Here is a 17,210-nt window from a genome sequence, read left to right as displayed (position 1 = left end):
ACAGGTGAAGGGGGAATTCGGTGTCGGTAAATGGTGGAGGGTCATGATGCAAAGGAAAATGGTTGATTTCCATCAGAACAAGCAATGAACCTGTGCCAACAAAGGGGCACTGGTTGCTCCAATTCCATGGGTCGCGCCTTCCGCAAAGTGGTTATTGGGCCATCCCTACTACAGGTTTGGCCTGATAAATCTGCAACACAACACTCGAGCCATGATTATTCCCATATCATCATCCGATTCCGCGGTTTTCTTCAGACAGCGACCAATTCAAACTCAATTCGACTTGAATCCCTCCCTTCCTCCCCAGACCTGGGGACATCACCCATGGACTTAATTTCACATGTCTGTGTGGCTGACCCCACGGGCAGCAACTCCACATGTTCTAGAGTCTGCCACAGAGATAACCCTGTAGGCGGTTCAGGAGGGATCATTCAAATCATGTACGTCACACCTCAACTCCTATTCGACTTGCGTCTGCCTCAAGCTGCACAGATATCGTGAAGTTGTTGCGTGTTGATTCAATCTCACCATACCTCTGGGTGTTTCGATTGGCAGCTGTTTGTGGCGTCCCTGGTCTTGATCGCTGTCTGCACTGCATCGTTGATATTCAACATGACTTGAGTGCACCTTCAATCCCAATTTGACATCAGCCTGTCGTTCACCAATGCCGAGGACACATGGCTAAACCATCAGAAGCGAAACAGCCTAGCGGCGATGATGAAAGCAAAACTACTGCTCATGCATTGAGCCAAGCTGATGTCCAGATCAAATGCCAAATTACCAAAACCGTCCATTCGAAGCCCAAAACACAAGCAGGCTCTATCAATGGTGCAACAACGCCCTTGACGAATGATGGATGTTCTGACTCACTTTCTAACGGCGATTCATCGCACAATGACTTAGGAAGAGATGAAATCGTGATAGAGGATAGGACAAAGGACTCAGTGCGACAGGTAGGCAACCACGACGTGGTCAGAGAGACGGAGAAACACTCAAAGTTGCTCTCCAGATCCGGCCCAGCCGGGGAGCTTGACGTGGTTCCCGAAAAGTCGAACCAAGAAACGGACGGCAAAAATTTCCAACATGACGAAGAACCAGATAAAATTCTGTCGGAAAATAGCCCATTATTTCCCTCATTGCCACTCTATGGTCCTCCATCGCTCAAAAGCCGCTTTCGGTGTATACTTTTTAGACTCTCTGCCTTTGTTTTGAGCCTCTCATTTCTCGTTTTCATTGTGATAGCCTCGCTTATAACGAGCGTTCCGAGGGTCACCAAAAAGTTGTTTTACAAGTTGACGCTGCGAGATATTAAGAGGCAACGACCCTTTTATGAAGAGGAATGCCGTAGGGCAGACATTCGAAGGCAGAAGAGAAAGGCATGGGAGCACCGCACCTCGGCGGAAAAAATTGGCGGTGACCAAGAAGGGACTGCCGATGAATATCCTCCAACGGAGGGGGGCCGCGATAAGATCGTGTGCGACGTTGGATACTATGCGAGGCGAGTTGGACTTGATGTTGACATGTTCCAAGTTCGCACGGACGATGGCTTTCTGATCGACCTCTGGCATGTGTACGACCCTAGGGAGTACACCACATCCAGGGCCAATGCGGCCTCGAATACTAGCGGCCCGCGGAAAACCTTCAAGTCCAACGAGAAGAAACCAAAGTTTCCAGTTCTCTTAATGCACGGTCTATTGCAAAGCTCTGGAGCTTATTGCAGCAACGATGATGACTCACTGGCATTCTGGCTCTGCAAATCTGGATTTGATGTCTGGCTGGGCAACAATCGGTGCGGATTTAGCCCTGCCCATGAATCATTCGTTCAAACTGATCCACGAATGTGGTGTTGGAACATTCGAGAGATGGGCGTCTTCGACTTGCCAGCACTAACATCACGCGTCCTCCAAGAGACTGGATTTGACAAGATCGGGCTTATATGCCACTCACAGGGGACCGCTGAGACATTGATTGCTCTATCAAAGGATCAGCGTCCAGAATTTGGAGAGAAATTGACAGTATTCTGTGGTCTAGCCCCAGCAGCCTATGCCGGACCGCTCATAGGGAAGTTTTACTTCAAATTTATGCGCAATATTTCGCCATTTCTATTCCAGATGATGTTTGGAATACACGCTTTCATACCGTTCATGATGCAAATGCACTCAATATTACACCCCAAGGTATATGGCTGGCTGGGATATAAGGTCTTTTCTTTTCTTTTCGACTGGTCTGACGCAAGGTGGGATAGGGGGCTGAGAAACCGCCTCTTCCAATTCGCTCCGGTATATGTCAGTGCAGAAACAATGCGGTGGTGGCTCGGCCAGGACGGTTTCGCTAAACACAAATGCATCTTGTCCACGAAGGAGGTCGTTAAATGGGAGGAGCGAGAGGATGGACATGCTGTTGAGACCACTATAGAAGAGTCCTTTGAACGCAGCACCATGACTACAAACCAGGGCGAACCGGGCAATATTCCGCAAAATGGCTATTTGCCAACAAGCGGTCCATGGTACAACGAACGAGTTCCACCCTTCGCTTTGTGGGTTTGTGGAAATGACCAGCTCGTGGATGGCGAGCGACTGTTGAAACGGTTCACGAAAGGACGAGAGCCACATGTGAAAATGGTGCACAGCAAGGTGATCAAAGACTACGAGCATTTGGATGTGATCTGGGCCATCGATGCCGTCGAACAAGTCTTTATTGAGATTCGCGAAGTCCTCTGGCAAACGTGTAATGCCAGAGATCGATATCGAGTTCCGGAGGGGTGTGAAGCAGTAGCTACATGGTCCCCTGAATTGGATTCACTCACGAGTGGCTCATGAATAAGCACCAGCATCGTCTATCGACAATAGGACTCGTCGTTAGCTGCGATGGGTAAGGTGCGCCGATGATGGCGAATATCCAGAGCCACCAGTCACCTCACGAATCCACGGGCGGCATGCATAACAAAATGTAATTAATAAACCTATAATATCTTTGCCTAATGATATGCAATGGTCAAATCAGCAACCGGCACATCGCTGTAAGGGTGACCTTGAGGATATCACGAGAGAATATCCAGCATCCATGGCTGACAGCGCTGACCCAGGTGCTAATGGTCATGTAGGAAGATACCATTGGCTCTGAAATGTTGGAGACTACAGCCTGTCAAATTATTACGGAAGCTTCAAACACAACGGGCCAACTACGGAGTCTTGACAATTTTACCATTCTGTTTGGTTGACCTCGGAGACTCACGCATCTCACCGCGGTATGTGGAGCTTGGTGACGTGTGGCCAACTTGAAGGTGGAGGGCATAAAACGACCTAGGAACGAAGTCCGTGGAGAATAAAGTGAGTACGGCGGCAACATCCACAACTACCGGGACAAAGCGACCGGGTTCGCCAGCAAGCCAATCTTGAACACCACACCAACACACCATCCCCTTTCCCCCATCATGCTCCTTGCGGGCGGCTGGGCCATCCCCCACAAGGTGGAAAGGCTTGAATTGTCTGGTGGCTTGTCTCAGTTGTCCAGAGTCGGAGTCTCCAGACACTCTGCCCACCATGCTGTCGGATCCGCCATCAATTTGAACTCCACGCGCCAATATTCCGCTGGGTGTGGAGAAGCACGCAGTTGCACCTCGGTCCAAAATGGGGCAACACACATTGACCGACCATTGACAACTTGGAGATTTGGTATTTGAATTGTCTAAACTCCGAGTGTCGGCTTCGTCGGCGCCGTTGCCACGAAAATAAACAGAAATCGGGCCCTGAGAGCAACCTAGTCAATGACTAGAATTGTTGGGGACGCGGAATGAATTGGAAGGACCAGCCTGCTTTTGTGTCTGGTCGGCAGGGTTCATCGCTTTGGGCTGGCCGGAATTGTGGATTTGCGCCGTCGCCGTTGCCGGTGACATAGCTGGGCTGGAGCAAGTTAGTTGGAGTTGGAGTTGGGGAGCTGGAGCTGGCGCTTCAGCTTGTCTTTGTCGCATCTGGAGTGGCGTTCAATAAGGTACTCGAGACAACGATCCCGTATAATTACTCTTCAACCCCCCCGTAGGATTCCGGGAGCTTCATCTCATGCTTCCTCTTGTTTGGCCGTGATTTGCGATTTCGTGACCTCTACTCCCGCCTCATTTACGACTGTAATAAGCGACACAGTTCTGCTTAGCTTGCGATTGTAGACTACATCTCAAACCGCTCGACGACCTCAAACTTATCTCGCAAACAGCTTGCCAACTGCCAGTCAAGATGCCGATTCAGTCAGAATGGACGGTGGACATTCCCGTCATAGACATCTGGTCAATGTACTTTGAGCAGCCAAAGGAGTATCCAGACAACCACGGTTCGTTTCCTCTGGCTTCATCCAGCGACCCAAACCTACTGCAAAATAGTTACCAACTCTTGCTAACACAACCCACCAGTTCTTCTCATTGACGGCGATACGGACCGTTCATATACGTTCTCCGACGTCAAAAATGGCTCCATCGCATTCGGAAAGGGCCTCAAGCACATGTTCAACTGGAACAAGGGCGACGTCCTGGGCTTCTTCACCCCGAACTGCATCGACACACCCATCGTAACTTATGGTCTACACTGGGCGGGTGGCATCGCCAGCCCAGCCAACCCAACGTACACCGTAGACGAACTTGCGCGCCAGCTGCTCGACTCCAAGGCCACGGCTCTCATCACGCAGAAGCCATTCCTCAAGACAGCAGTGCAGGCCGCGCAAAAGGCCAAGATTCCCCTCGATAGGGTCATTCTCATGGGCGATGGGAGAGATGAGACGGGCAATCACAAGCACTGGACAGAAATTACAGCCCAAGGCGCTTGGTTCCAACCCAAGCGGACTATGCTGGATCCTAAGAAGGATCTTGCGTATTTGGTGTACAGCTCTGTGAGTTTACCGGCTGGCTTCGTCCGTTCTATCAGCAAGTACTGACTTTGTAACAGGGAACTACGGGCTTGCCCAAGGGTGTAATGCTCACTCACTACAATGTCGTTTCCAATGCGTATCAATTCTCGCGACTTGATGCCAAGACTATGAACTGGGACTCAGATAGACATTTGGGTGTTTTGCCATTCTTCCATATCTACGTGAGTGTGACATTCGTGAACCTAATCTCATTTTTACTAACATTCGTAGGGTCTCTCGGTCGCACTGAACGTCACCATGCAAACAGGCTCGCAAATTGTGGTCCTCCCGAAATTCGACATCGAGAAAGCCTGCAAGCTTATTGAAAAGCACTCCATCACATTCATGTATGTCCCGCCGCCGATTGTCCTCGCGCTGGGCAAGCACCCCGTCGTGGACAAGTACGACATGACGTCCATCCGGTGGATCAACTCTGGCGCCGCGCCCTTGGGTGTCGATCTCGTCGAAGCTGTCTGGAAGAGACTCAGTATCGGTGTGAAGCAAGGATACGGCTTGTCGGAGACCAGCCCGGCGACGCATTCGCAGTTGACCGACGAGTGGTGGAAGTTCCAAGGTTCCGTGGGACGTTTGCTGCCGCTGGTTGAGGCGAAGATTGTGGATGAGAATGGCAAGGAGTTGCCTCGAGGGGAGGTGAGTTTGTCGTCTTCAACCGACTTCCCACTACAGAATGTTAACGTTTGCAGGCTGGCGAAATTCTCCTCAAGGGTCCCAACGTCTTCCACGGATACTGGAACAGACCCGACTTGAACAAAGAGACCTTCACAGAGGACGGTTGGTACAAGACCGGCGACGTGGGCTACGCCTGCAAACGCGGCCACTTTTACATTACCGACCGTATGAAGGAGCTCATCAAGTATAGTACGTTACACCATCTCAACTCCAGATGAAACATTTACTAATTGTTTCACAGAGGGTTTCCAAGTCCCACCTGCCGAATTGGAAGCCAAGTTGCTCGGGCGCGAGGACATCAACGACGTCTGTGTCATTGGCGTCTGGGACAACGACCAGCATACTGAGGTACCGCGTGCTTATGTCGTTGTGCGTCCTGACGTCCAGGAGACGGAGGAGCTGAAGAAGGATATTATCAACTGGTTGGGCGAGAGGGTCGGGCCGCCTAAGCGATTGCGCGGGGGTGTGCGGTTCGTAAAGGAGATTCCGAAGTCACAGTCTGGTAAGATTCTGAGGAGAGTGTTGAAGGATCAGGTTAAGAAGGAGGAGGGTGCTGCCCCGAGGGCGAAGTTGTGAGGAAGGAAAATTGGGGAGTTGTGTATTGATATGAAGTGATGGTATTGAGCTACTTGTTTGTCTTTTGCAAAGTGAATGTGTCTGGTTGCTGCACTACTTGTGATGGAGCAAAGCTAATTGTTGTTGATGTGAAGTCCCGTTGATGTGTCTGCCTGCTCCAAGGGATATCCTCCAAAGTAATGTCCCGCCTTCCATGTCCAGATACCAGTGCCAATTCTAACCCCGCTGAAGCTTCAACTTAGAGGTTGGCTGAGAGCTTGCGTAGAAGATGGCAAGCCTGAATGTTCTCGTAAAAAGAAATTTCCCGAAACGGGACAAACTGCCAAAGCGTATCCCAATGGCAAACCAGAAAATGGTGGAGCATAGACACGCACAGAGAGTCCGCCGTGTCATCCTCCTCGTCATTGATCAACTCGAGAAGCTTCACCAAATCGGCAACTCCTTGGTCGTGCAGCTCAAATTGGACTAATGTCTGGTATAATTTGGCGTTTGCCAAAGTAGCTAGCCCCGGAAGATCAAACCCCGTGGCATACCAATGCATGTTCATATGATAATACAGAATCATTGCATGGCTCTCACTTTGGTCATTGTTCAGAGGCAGGTCATGACGCAGTGCATCATCATCTGCATATATGAAGTATTCAGCATGAAATACTCTCAACAAGAGAAACCGTCGTGCTTCATTGACCTTCTTCAACAGGGCCAGTTGTTCGTCAAAATACTCGCTTGGGTGCTGAGTATCGTGAGGAGGCACACTTGGCTCTCGCCGGAAAGGCTGTGACTTCACGGGTTCTGGAGCTGGAGCAATATATGACCCAGTATAAACGTATTGAAAAAACCCGTCAAAAAAGGAAACCTCGACATGTTCCCAGTTAAATACTCCCTCCTGAGGGTTGTAACCCCTGTTTTCCCGGGAACTTTCGGTCGGGCCCGTACGTTGTAATGTGTGTTCCATGTCTGGGATCCGGCCGATCAATGCTTTCTTATGGATGCTGCACTTAAAAAGATCGTTTGATACAGTGAATTTCACCATTTCAGAGGCGTATATTCTAATGAAAAGTCAGTAATGCGGCAGACAAGAAGAGAATCCTCAGCACCTACCCGGCGAAAGGGAACTCGCTTGTGGATGCCATGGTGACTTAGGCACAGTTGGGGTATCGAACCGAGAGTTTTGGAAAGGGTTGCGGAAAGCTTGTGAAGAGAGTTGAGTTTCAATCTTGCGAGGAAGCAGATTTCCGGAATTAAATACCCATGAAGAATGACTGCCGGTCCGGCCGCCAGCTGCTGCCACTGCCTTGACAATTCCACGGGCATTTCGGGCAAACGAGACACTAAACTACTCAGAGAGTTAGACATATCGGCTTAATTCAATCACGTTTAACTCCTTCTTGTTATCATTTATGCTCCTAAAATAATTGCTTGATGCAAGAAAGACGCTAGCTAGTACGATTTAAGAAACGTGACAGGGAACTCTGGCCAACACCAACAAGTTCACGACAATACGCCGGTAAAGAAAGGGAAATTGAAGGATTATAAATTGATGGAATAGTGCAGGAACATTATAGCTTCGGTTTTTGGTATTAATAGAAACTCTTGATGGTTATTGCTGTTATTAACAGCGATTTATAGCCTTTACGCTTGATGATGCCTATTCTACTACTCTATTCTCTGCAATACCGGCAAATTTCCGTGAGCACTATATATCCATGAATACCCTTTTAAACTTCAAACCATGTGTATCCTAATAGAACTTTTCATCATCTCCACTAATGTACTTAAACCCTTCGGGGGCATCAGACGTGTAGGGGAACTTATGGCCACTAGTTCAAGTACATACTGGATGCTAGTTGTATAATAGTTCAATAACGTCCAACATGACTTCTGAGTTGTCTCGAAGAGACTCCACAAAGTCCTCGTTCTTCAGAAACTCATCCAAGCGGCAAGCAACATAGTGAGATACTAACAACTCGCAATCGGCGCAGAAAACGTTGTGATAGACGTATTGGACGAGGTCCATGACACTCTCCGTACTCGGACGGACGGCCATGAGCGTCAGAGCAAGCTTGTATTTCGCTACCTGGCGAAGGTTACCCGAATCGAATGTACTTGCAAATGCATTAATGTCGACGTGCCACTTAAAGACTTCGCCAAAGTCGGCAGTGCCATCGTCACTTGGCGGACATCCATGAGGAACAACGTGGACAGCCTCGTTAAATGTAGCGTACTTGGAGATAAAGCTCTCACGCAGAAACTCCCGACGGATTTTTTTTAAAATTCTCACATTCTATGCCGTCTGAGCAATCTTTAGCCGCAAATGGTGCTGAAGACCCGAGAGAATGCTCGACTTCGACAGTCTGAGCTACCGACTGCACAGGCTGAGGAGCGTCATAGGTACCAGCATACGTGTACTGGAAGAAGACTTGGAACATTTTTTCGGTTATATTTGCCCTAGAACCCTTTGGTTCGGGGTCGTAGTTCCACCAAGGGTAGACATCACATCTTTCAGGGACAGCGTCTAGCGTATCCTGGAGAAGAGGGAAGCGTTGGAACAAGGCGTCGCGATGGATCGTGTACCTGCCTGCTTGCTCATTGACAATAAATACCAACGACTGTGAAGGAGAAACACTTTTCGAAAGTTAGTACAAGCAGGCGATAATGTGAGGTGAGTTGCTAACTTTGCAAACGAAAAGGTATTTGTAGCAGCCATGGTGAGCTAGGTTTCGCTGACTGATTCTCAAGTACTCGCAATGAGAGTGAGACAGTTCAAAGGAGCTAAATTGTTGCGGAATAGAAGGGAGAGGTGAGGGTATGATAGAAATATGTCGCGGCAGGAGTAACTCAAACAGGTTCAGGGGATACTGCCAGCTGTTGGTCGGGATTGCCAAAAATGAATCTGGTGGGCTCACTTGCCACGCAGACTTCAGACTTTGGACAGATCTCCGCCTCATAATATGTTGGGCTTGCAGAGACAGCAGTAGGAAAACAGGTATCGTCGATAACATGGGCCGGTAGAGTCATCTTAACTACGGCAATAATTAGCAGGGGTATTATATCAAAGGTGAAAACAAAAGCCAGATGGGCCTAGAGCCACTTCATTAAGACAGCTGTACACATGTAGCTTGTCCTCTCCCCCGTTTACCGGCTTACCGACGTGGGGTTCTTTGTGTTTCTGATTGAAATCTCCTATCATACTTCTCACAGTCTAACAAAGAAAATAACCACTAGCTTATTTAACCAGCAGAATGGCACTTTGCGGTACTGCAAAGAGATAGTTCAAGTCAAAGTCCGTTGACACCTCTTCTGAAACCTTTACTTGTGACAGTTCTAGCTTCGTTGTTAGTGACCGCTATTAGTGGACTACGTAGGTAGTTTGGGCTGTCAGCTTGCGGTGCTGTCCTATAGAGTAGATAAGATGTATTCAGAAACGGCAACGTTGGAGGAAATTCCTCATCATATATTCGAGCTCTGTCTGGACGACAGCCCAAGACGAACAGTGTCGCTGGTGCTGCGACGTGTTCGTAGTCAAAATACTTCCATGCATAGCGGCATAAAGTACATAAAGTATACTATAACCCCTTTCACCCTGGAGGTGTACAGAGAATCAAGTGCACTCACTTACGCAATCTCATTCTTGATTAAAATCCCCAAAAGATCCATTCCGAATTGTGTAGACTTTGCTAATTCTCTCAATGTCTTCTGGAGCCAGGGTCTTTCTATATGACCAGAGGCAAACTGAATCACTAATGACTTTATTTGGTTTTGCAGTGGTGGGTATGGCGAATGAGGCGTATAATGTCTTCTAATCTTTCATCGTGCATCGTAAAAGCGACCAACTGTTGACAAAGTTTAGACTTCGCAAGGGCGGCTCCAGGATAGTGAGGCACTTGGTTTGGAGGCTGAAGGTCTGAAGTAGTCGATTGAAACACCCGCAGCATAAATGCACTGCGTAACTTGTTGAGCTTATAAATTTCTTCCAGCTCTGTATTGTGGTCTTTCCAGGACCCATCCGAGGACACTTCATTCAAGTTGACGTCTTCGGAAGGAGTCTGGGTCCTGGCGACCCCTCGGGAGATGGTGTTGGTGCTGGACTGTCGTATGACCCGGTATATATATACTAGAACAAGCTCTCGAATGCTTTTTCAAAGTACTTCCCCCGATTCAAATTGGATCCCTTCTTGTGAGCAACCGAGCTCATACGCCAGCGGGCGAGACGCAATCCACCCTCTCGAGCTTCCGCAAGCTCCAGCAGATGAGGAGCACGCTGGACTAGTGCATTCTTGTGAATTGTGCACGGCCGTCCACACTCTCCGACGACGAAAGAAATGAGAGATGAGGAAGAGATGCTGTTGTGGACGAACGCTTGAGCCGTTAGTGTAGAAGGATGAAACCTACTCGGTGAAGGAGATGACTTTCATCGACACCATCGCGAATTTAAACGCTGGTGTTGGCACTGTCAGCAGATGATATCTGTTTGCTGTACGATTTTGCCAGAGAGACAGGTTGGAAGTAGCTTGGAAGAAGAAAGAAATCAGACAAACGTCATTTGTGAATGTTAAGCGAGCCCTGGTCTCTTCGGATTGTTCGACAGCTGTTGACACTGCCAGCTGCAAGTTGAGAGGACACATACAGTCTTGACTTTTGTTGACTGGATGACCCGCTATCGATAATCAAGTACGATCTGATTCGATAGCAATTCACTTTAGACAATTACAAACATGTCAAATCGTCAGAAGAGCAAGAAGCCATGGACATGAGTATGGCAATGGTAGCAAGCAATCATCGCCAAACGAGCCACCACATGATTGCCAAAAAAAAAAAAAAAATTGCACATTCTAAATATGCAAATCAGAAGAGCTCTTCACGGCCTCAAAGGCACAGAAACACATACATTACTCTATCCCTGAACGTCAGCTACTCCTTCGTCTGTCCATCTTTACAAGTCGTAGCAAGCCGAGCCAGAACATCCAAAGCAAAATCCGATCTCTCCCTGAGGATCTTCTGAAACTCATTATCCCCCCAAAGTGTTGAAATCTGAGCAACAACATGATTCAAGAGCAGTTTCTTGATTGCCTTAGGCGTTTTCACCTGCCAACACAGCCTCAAAACCGCAGGCATACCCGCCGCAACAGTCTTGTCGTGCTTCGCATACGCCAACAGTATCTCCAGTAACCTGCAAGACAAACTCTTCAAGCCTTTGATACCGTATTAATCTGCAAAATTGTAAGTCTTGGCGTGGCAGGCCAGTCGAAGGCGCCATTCGTCAACACTTCCCTGAGGAGGGGCAGCATTCAGTATCTTTCGTGGATCGTAGAACCCCGTATGGGCGTAGAGGCTGAAGCACAGAAAGGCAGTCTCGTCAGCGGTGTCTAAGAACACTGTGTCGTTTGTCTTCCAGTTCATGAGGCGATCCAAGACGGGAGACTGGCCAGTGACGAGGGAGGAGTGAATCCAGAATTCTGCTCTCTTGGTGCCAACAACGAATTTGATGGGCCGTGACGAAAAGATGCTATGTTTTTATGGATGGTTAGCGTTCTTGGAAGACGATGAAGACCAGATGCTGGTACCTTTCGGCGGTGGTGTTTCTTAAGCAGAGCAGGCTGCTTGCCATGTCTGGTAAGAGCGAGGCATAAGGGTTTTCGTCTTCATTTTCGCCATCGTCTCCAATTTTGGTTCTTTTGGAAGACATTTCGAAGTGACTTAATGTAAGGCAACCTTTGGTTGCTGGTATTTTCAAGGAGACTGGGCAGAATCTCGAAAGAAGACTTTGTGGGTTGGGAGATGTTCTGAGCAAGCCAAAGTGGTTGCCAGCTGTCAAAGCTGTCTTTACAGTCACACTAGACACTAGCACAGACGGAAATCACGTTTACTACAATATCGACCAGCCTGTCATATTTATGGTTAATTTGCCAAGGAAGATAGTATCGGCCTTTGAACACTTTCCGGTTGGGTGGCCGATGTTCGGGCTCCTCAAGGTGCTGTAGCCTTTCCGACAACACAAGCCCTCATCTTTGGTCACGGGAGGGGAGAAACGCAACTCAAATACAAAGAAATGTTGATGCAATTTCGAAATAGCTAGAGAGTCAACTAAATTGTGTGCCAGGCCACGGAATCCCGACGGCATCAACCAAGGCTCTAAGCAAATGTCTTCAATAAATTTGTCCACGTCGTCAGAATCCGCCATGCCTAACAATCCAATTAATCCTACCAACATTGAAGATTCGATATTGGCATTCTGCCACCCCTCTCACTCGCCATAGCCAAGCAATCTCCGCTAACTTCGCCTTTTGGGAACTTGGGATGTGTAAAAGTCCATGCCACGCTCTTTTGGCTCGTCAGAAACGTGACGGGTTGGCCTTGTAGCATTCCTTTCACGCCAAGTTTTGCTGTGCGCCTCCCAAAGCCTTGAATTCTTTTTGTAAAGTTCCCCCAAACCAGGAGGCAGGTTCACAACATCATCACCTAAGATGTCGAGAATCAAGTGGCATAGCAATTCTCGCCTCCACTTGTTTTCAAGTGAGCAGAACTTTTCTTCTAACAAAAGCTTCAGTGCCTTGCTTGTGTAATCATAGACAGGCTCTCTCAGTTTCTCGCGTAGTGAATCTTCAACCTTTTCCTGCAACTTTCCCACTCCACACCTCCGTGCAAGTCCCCATACATCCAGCTCGAACATCACTGTCTTGCCGAATTCACTGGGCTTCCTTATAGACCAGGGCGTCACCGGAGAATACGTATTGTCCTGAAGCCATGTCTCGAAGGTCCCGAGAACGTATGCCGAAGTATTCTGGAAACGGATGTTATGCGTGGTGGGGTTAAACCGACATTGGGCCATCCACTGGCATAACCCTGGACAGTGTTGGTGTAAGGTTTCCATTGAAATACTGTATTTTTCATCGAACTCTAAATTGGTAATGACAACCTGTATGGGTCTAATGTTTCCGCATAAGCATGACTGGCGGGCGTGACAGGAGATGGGAGCTGATGAAAGAGGAGTCAAGACTTACGGATTTGCTGGTACTGCCGCCATTTTGTGAGTGTTGGCTAGACTTGAGACTTTAAGACGTTGAGACTGGGATCCAGTAGTGTTTGGTGAGAAGGAGCAGGAAAGAGAACAGGAAGGGGATTAAGATGCTTTAAATAGTTGGAACTGCGACTGGCACAATCACCCTTCCCAGGTGAGGGTGAAACCTTGCCTGTCAGTTCGTTCAGTATGGAAACTTTGTTTAGTGCAAATTTAGCCAATATTTTGCAGGATTATCCCTGTAGAATTTACGAAAAGGGCTTAAATAGACCAGTTGCAACTTGAACTGTTTGGTTCATGTTGGAGCAAGCTATATGACGCAGTAGATTTGTAGTACGGCCTGGAACGCAGCGTCTTCCCATCAAGTTCAACACTTTCCAGGGGCAAGTCCTGAACAACCTCAAAAGCGTTACGCGTTCATATCTTGTTCACGAGTGGCATCCCAACCATGCCATTGCCTTGCTGCATACCTTCCGGAGCACCTGCAGCCACCGGCTCCTGCATTGCTGGTTGAGGACAGATGGCACACGCCTACTGTTCTCGAGCAAACTATTAATACATCGCCTAGCATGAACAGAAGTTGCATTGATGCTGCAACAGGCTTCCATTTCGGCAGTTTAGTGCCATGCGTGAGCTTGAACTCACGTTGCCATACCACTTTTTCGCGTAGTACAGCTTTTCCTAAGGTAACATAAAACACTCGCACCCATTCACTTTCGCTAGCTCTGACAAAATCCAATCAAACATCTTGATTCTTATATACCTTTTCGATCCTTCCATACTCAAATAACACTGTCTCTCCAGCATCTCACCCTAGTGCCTCCACAGTTCCAACCTGCTAGGAAACCTAGAATATGACGGAGGGAATACCGCATACCGTTCAGGCTCTCGTGACGACCTCCTCATTCCTTCGGAAACATATCTCTCTGAACTTCCACTGTAGAAGGAGCTCGCGTGTGTCCGCCAAAGGTCCTCAATGATATCCGGCGGATAGTGCTCCGGTCTACCGTCAATCTCAATCCTCCACTCCCTGAAAGAGTCGTACTCTCGCTCCTCGCGCACGTGGGAATGCCCACCATGGTGCGAGTGACTGTGGAAGCTTGGCCTTCTCCCCCAAGCGTCCCTATCTAGCCGATGATACGACGGAATATAGGTGTGGCTTTCCTCGCGGCGGTACCGCTCACAACACTCAAGTTCCCGGGTACTATACCATGGTGAATGTGACTGCATCTCATGTCTCTCCTGGTAATGGTGGTGGCGTCTGCCGCGTAAGCTCTCTCTAAAAAGGGTTTCTGAAATTTCGACAACATGCTCATGGTGGGGCGAAATGAAGCGAATCTTCGTCTTCTTCCTACAAAAGTGTTAGTAAAAAGTTCAGTTGATTGCAGTAATGAAGAGATGACATACGTGTGGCGGCTGCGGGATGGCATGGCTGTTTCTGTGCTTATGTCAATTTACAGGAGTTTGGTTCTGGTTTAACCTGCGTGCATATCGATTGGAGATGGTGGGGTTTAAATAGTTTTCGTTCGATCAGATGAAGAACAATATCTGCTTTGAGCAACGTGGGTGGTCATGAACATTGTCTGGTTAGAGGTTGCATAGGTTTGGAAGCGGTAACGAACAGCCCTGTTAGAGACAGAAGAGTCAGTTCATGCTCAAGGCACAAGGAACATGCGTTGTGCGATGCGAGTTGTTCAATCAGTTGTGAATCAAGCAAGCTCATTAACGAGCTTGTGAATACACTTCAGGTATAAATTCTTTGTCAACACTCACCAAAAGGCCCGTGCTATATGAGACGATTGATACAGGTCACTGCATTGGCTCCCATTCTATACAATTACTATTCACAAGAGAATCACTGCCATTTCATTACCATTGTTTCATTGCAATAGTACATGTAAAACTCAGTGCGTTAGAAAGGCCTGTGAACTCTGAACAATGACAGCAGACACAGTTTGGAAACGTCCCTTGAACAGCCCAACCTTAACCCAGTAACATCTCATGTTTGCTTTTATCTAAAAAACGTCTTTGTCTTTTTTTTTTTTTTTTTCTTTCCTTGGATGAAAATTCCAATACCTCCGGCCACCTTCTGCTGCCAAAGCTTGTGGAATGATGTGTTCTGACAGCGGTCAATGTAGCGAGTGAATACGAAATGAGTCAATGTAGTTACTTTGAAAGGAGGCTGCAGATTTCAAGGGACATAACACAATGGCATGGGAAAATAACTGGAAGATGAAAGAAGATGCTAGTGGTTAAAGGATCTAGCCTTCGACCTCTTTGAGCAGGCTACTGGCTCGGCAATTGCTGCTTTGCAGTCCGCTTTCTTTGTTGTGCTTCTCAGACGTGAAATTCTGTGAAGAAGATCCACTCCCACCGCTTCGTATACTCTTGCGTATCAAGTTCCAAAGACACTGTTGGGACATTACACAATAGTCTTCATAGTTATTATAGTAGCAGTAAATAAAGTTAAAGTACGTTCTGAATAGAGCTTCTATCTAGTCCTAAAGACCATCCACTTAACTTAATAATTTTAAGTGACATCTACCTTTAAGGTGAAAGACTGCACGCACCTACTATAGTAAACGCTAGGAATCTTCATACAGCCATTTGGGATAGAGGATAGCCTATTGAAATGGCCCATCACAGCAGGGCGTTAAAAGTCCCGACAGTTAAAGAGATACTTAGTCAATACTAGGTTTGTCTAAGGGACAGAGGAATTCCAATAGACTTGAAGCTATTGGTGTGCCAGTTGCAGTTACATGGTCGACTCTGAGCGGTCAGAGCAGTCTTGCCCACTTGACAACGAAATGGTTTTATCACAAGTTGCTAGCCATGGAGTCAAATTTTGACGAGCACAATATTGATCGGATTTCAAGCTATCTGGAGGATGAATCGGAACGCCTGATGATATGCAAGCTGCCTGCAGCTACTACTCAGAGTAATCAAATAACTTTACCGGAGTCGAGAGGTATAGAACCCAAGTAATGCCTTTTTGAACTTCTCTGGAGTATCGCTGGATTTGCTGAACGTCGGGAACTGTAAATAGATTGGAAAGTCCGAGTCTGTTGAGGCGCTTTTGTTTTTCGCCATTGTCTCGACACACAAATAGCTGGCAGTTTCATACGCTGCTGAGTTCCCTTGGTGCGCAAGCTCCAAGGCCTCGTTTACCAGCTTAACCTCCCAACGGTGCATGCGGTCAAAAAGCTCGCGAGCGCGGTCCTCTGGGCTGTTCCCGACGTACTTCTCGAATTCTTCCCAGAAATCCTCCTTCCCCTCTTCTTCTTTCTCTCTCGCGGCCATCTTCTTGTCAGCTTGTGCACCTGCAAGAAGTCTGATAAGACCATCTTTAAAGATATCCTCGCTGTAAGAATAGTCCGACAAAATGACGGACGTGTCCATGTTCCCAGTGTATTCGACGAAATATTCGATCGCGGGGTCTGCATTGTTCTTCTGATATAGCTTCATCGCCTCCTCAATACACTGCAGCTCTGTGCTGGATAGTGTTTTGCTCAGCTCTTTTCGCTCGTCTTTAGCTGTACAAAGTTAGTAATGCGTGCTGGATTTGGTATGCTTTGGTAAACCTACTCAATTTCTGTGGCATTTTGCTTGCTTGAAGATTGGGTTGGCCCTACTTGAGCCGGAGAAAGGGTGGGAATTGAAAAGCGAGAAGAGTGCAAATATAGTGACTCTAAAATGAGGGATATAGTAGACCTGTGATGAAAACGTTGGACTCTAGTCGAAGATTATATAGATTACTGCTTGGTGTTCCATGGCGTAGGGGAGAGGCTTGACTTGAACTAGTGCAGAACTTTTGTTGCTCGCCAGATGAATCCACCCATTCTTAGTAGAGACTCATTGCGTGAACACGAGTATTTGACATCCAATTTCTGTGTCAGCTATATTCCTTGGAGCGTATTGATGTTCAATACATGCGTTGAATACCTGCAAGACGATAGTCCCGAACTCCTTTGTCGGCAACGTCTTCAGAAAATGTTATGTTGGCAATAACGAATATTGTAGATAGCTGTTCAGG

General features: G+C 47.7%; 6 protein-coding genes across 6 annotated transcripts; 2 read left to right on the top strand and 4 right to left on the bottom strand.

The window, feature by feature from the left end:
- Window positions 1-677: 677 nt before the first annotated feature.
- Window positions 678-2,819, top strand: VFPPC_04264 (ab-hydrolase associated lipase; the record flags this gene model as incomplete). The annotated part of the gene is made up of 1 exon (XM_018283645.1): window positions 678-2,819. One exon carries the CDS (start codon window positions 678-680, stop codon window positions 2,817-2,819), a length of 2,142 nt encoding a protein of 713 aa, XP_018144791.1.
- Window positions 2,820-4,229: 1,410 nt separating this feature from the next.
- On the top strand, window positions 4,230-6,159 carry VFPPC_04263 (phenylacetyl-CoA ligase; the record flags this gene model as incomplete). Its single annotated transcript, XM_018283644.1, has 6 exons — window positions 4,230-4,323; window positions 4,403-4,875; window positions 4,932-5,075; window positions 5,125-5,544; window positions 5,598-5,772; window positions 5,825-6,159. 6 exons carry the CDS (start codon window positions 4,230-4,232, stop codon window positions 6,157-6,159), a joined length of 1,641 nt encoding a protein of 546 aa, XP_018144790.1.
- Window positions 6,160-6,397: 238 nt separating this feature from the next.
- VFPPC_04262 (transposase protein domain-containing protein) lies at window positions 6,398-7,292 on the bottom strand (the record flags this gene model as incomplete). The annotated part of the gene is made up of 2 exons (XM_018283643.1): window positions 6,398-7,208; window positions 7,261-7,292. 2 exons carry the CDS (start codon window positions 7,290-7,292, stop codon window positions 6,398-6,400), a joined length of 843 nt encoding a protein of 280 aa, XP_018144789.1.
- A 710-nt stretch (window positions 7,293-8,002) lies between these two features.
- On the bottom strand, window positions 8,003-8,866 carry VFPPC_04261 (hypothetical protein; the record flags this gene model as incomplete). The annotated part of the gene is made up of 3 exons (XM_018283642.1): window positions 8,003-8,443; window positions 8,523-8,784; window positions 8,835-8,866. The coding sequence occupies 3 exons, from the start codon at window positions 8,864-8,866 to the stop codon at window positions 8,003-8,005; spliced, it is 735 nt and encodes a 244-aa protein (XP_018144788.1).
- A 2,498-nt stretch (window positions 8,867-11,364) lies between these two features.
- On the bottom strand, window positions 11,365-11,845 carry VFPPC_13600 (hypothetical protein; the record flags this gene model as incomplete). Its single annotated transcript, XM_018291375.1, has 2 exons — window positions 11,365-11,665; window positions 11,724-11,845. 2 exons carry the CDS (start codon window positions 11,843-11,845, stop codon window positions 11,365-11,367), a joined length of 423 nt encoding a protein of 140 aa, XP_018144787.1.
- A 4,284-nt stretch (window positions 11,846-16,129) lies between these two features.
- VFPPC_13599 (hypothetical protein) lies at window positions 16,130-16,778 on the bottom strand (the record flags this gene model as incomplete). Its single annotated transcript, XM_018291374.1, has 2 exons — window positions 16,130-16,710; window positions 16,763-16,778. 2 exons carry the CDS (start codon window positions 16,776-16,778, stop codon window positions 16,130-16,132), a joined length of 597 nt encoding a protein of 198 aa, XP_018144786.1.
- Window positions 16,779-17,210: the final 432 nt, after the last annotated feature.

This window comes from Pochonia chlamydosporia, chromosome 3 (genome assembly GCF_001653235.2).
Source record: "Pochonia chlamydosporia 170 chromosome 3, whole genome shotgun sequence".
Taxonomy (NCBI): domain Eukaryota; kingdom Fungi; phylum Ascomycota; class Sordariomycetes; order Hypocreales; family Clavicipitaceae; genus Pochonia; species Pochonia chlamydosporia.
This window is presented reverse-complemented; position numbering and strand designations above follow the sequence as displayed.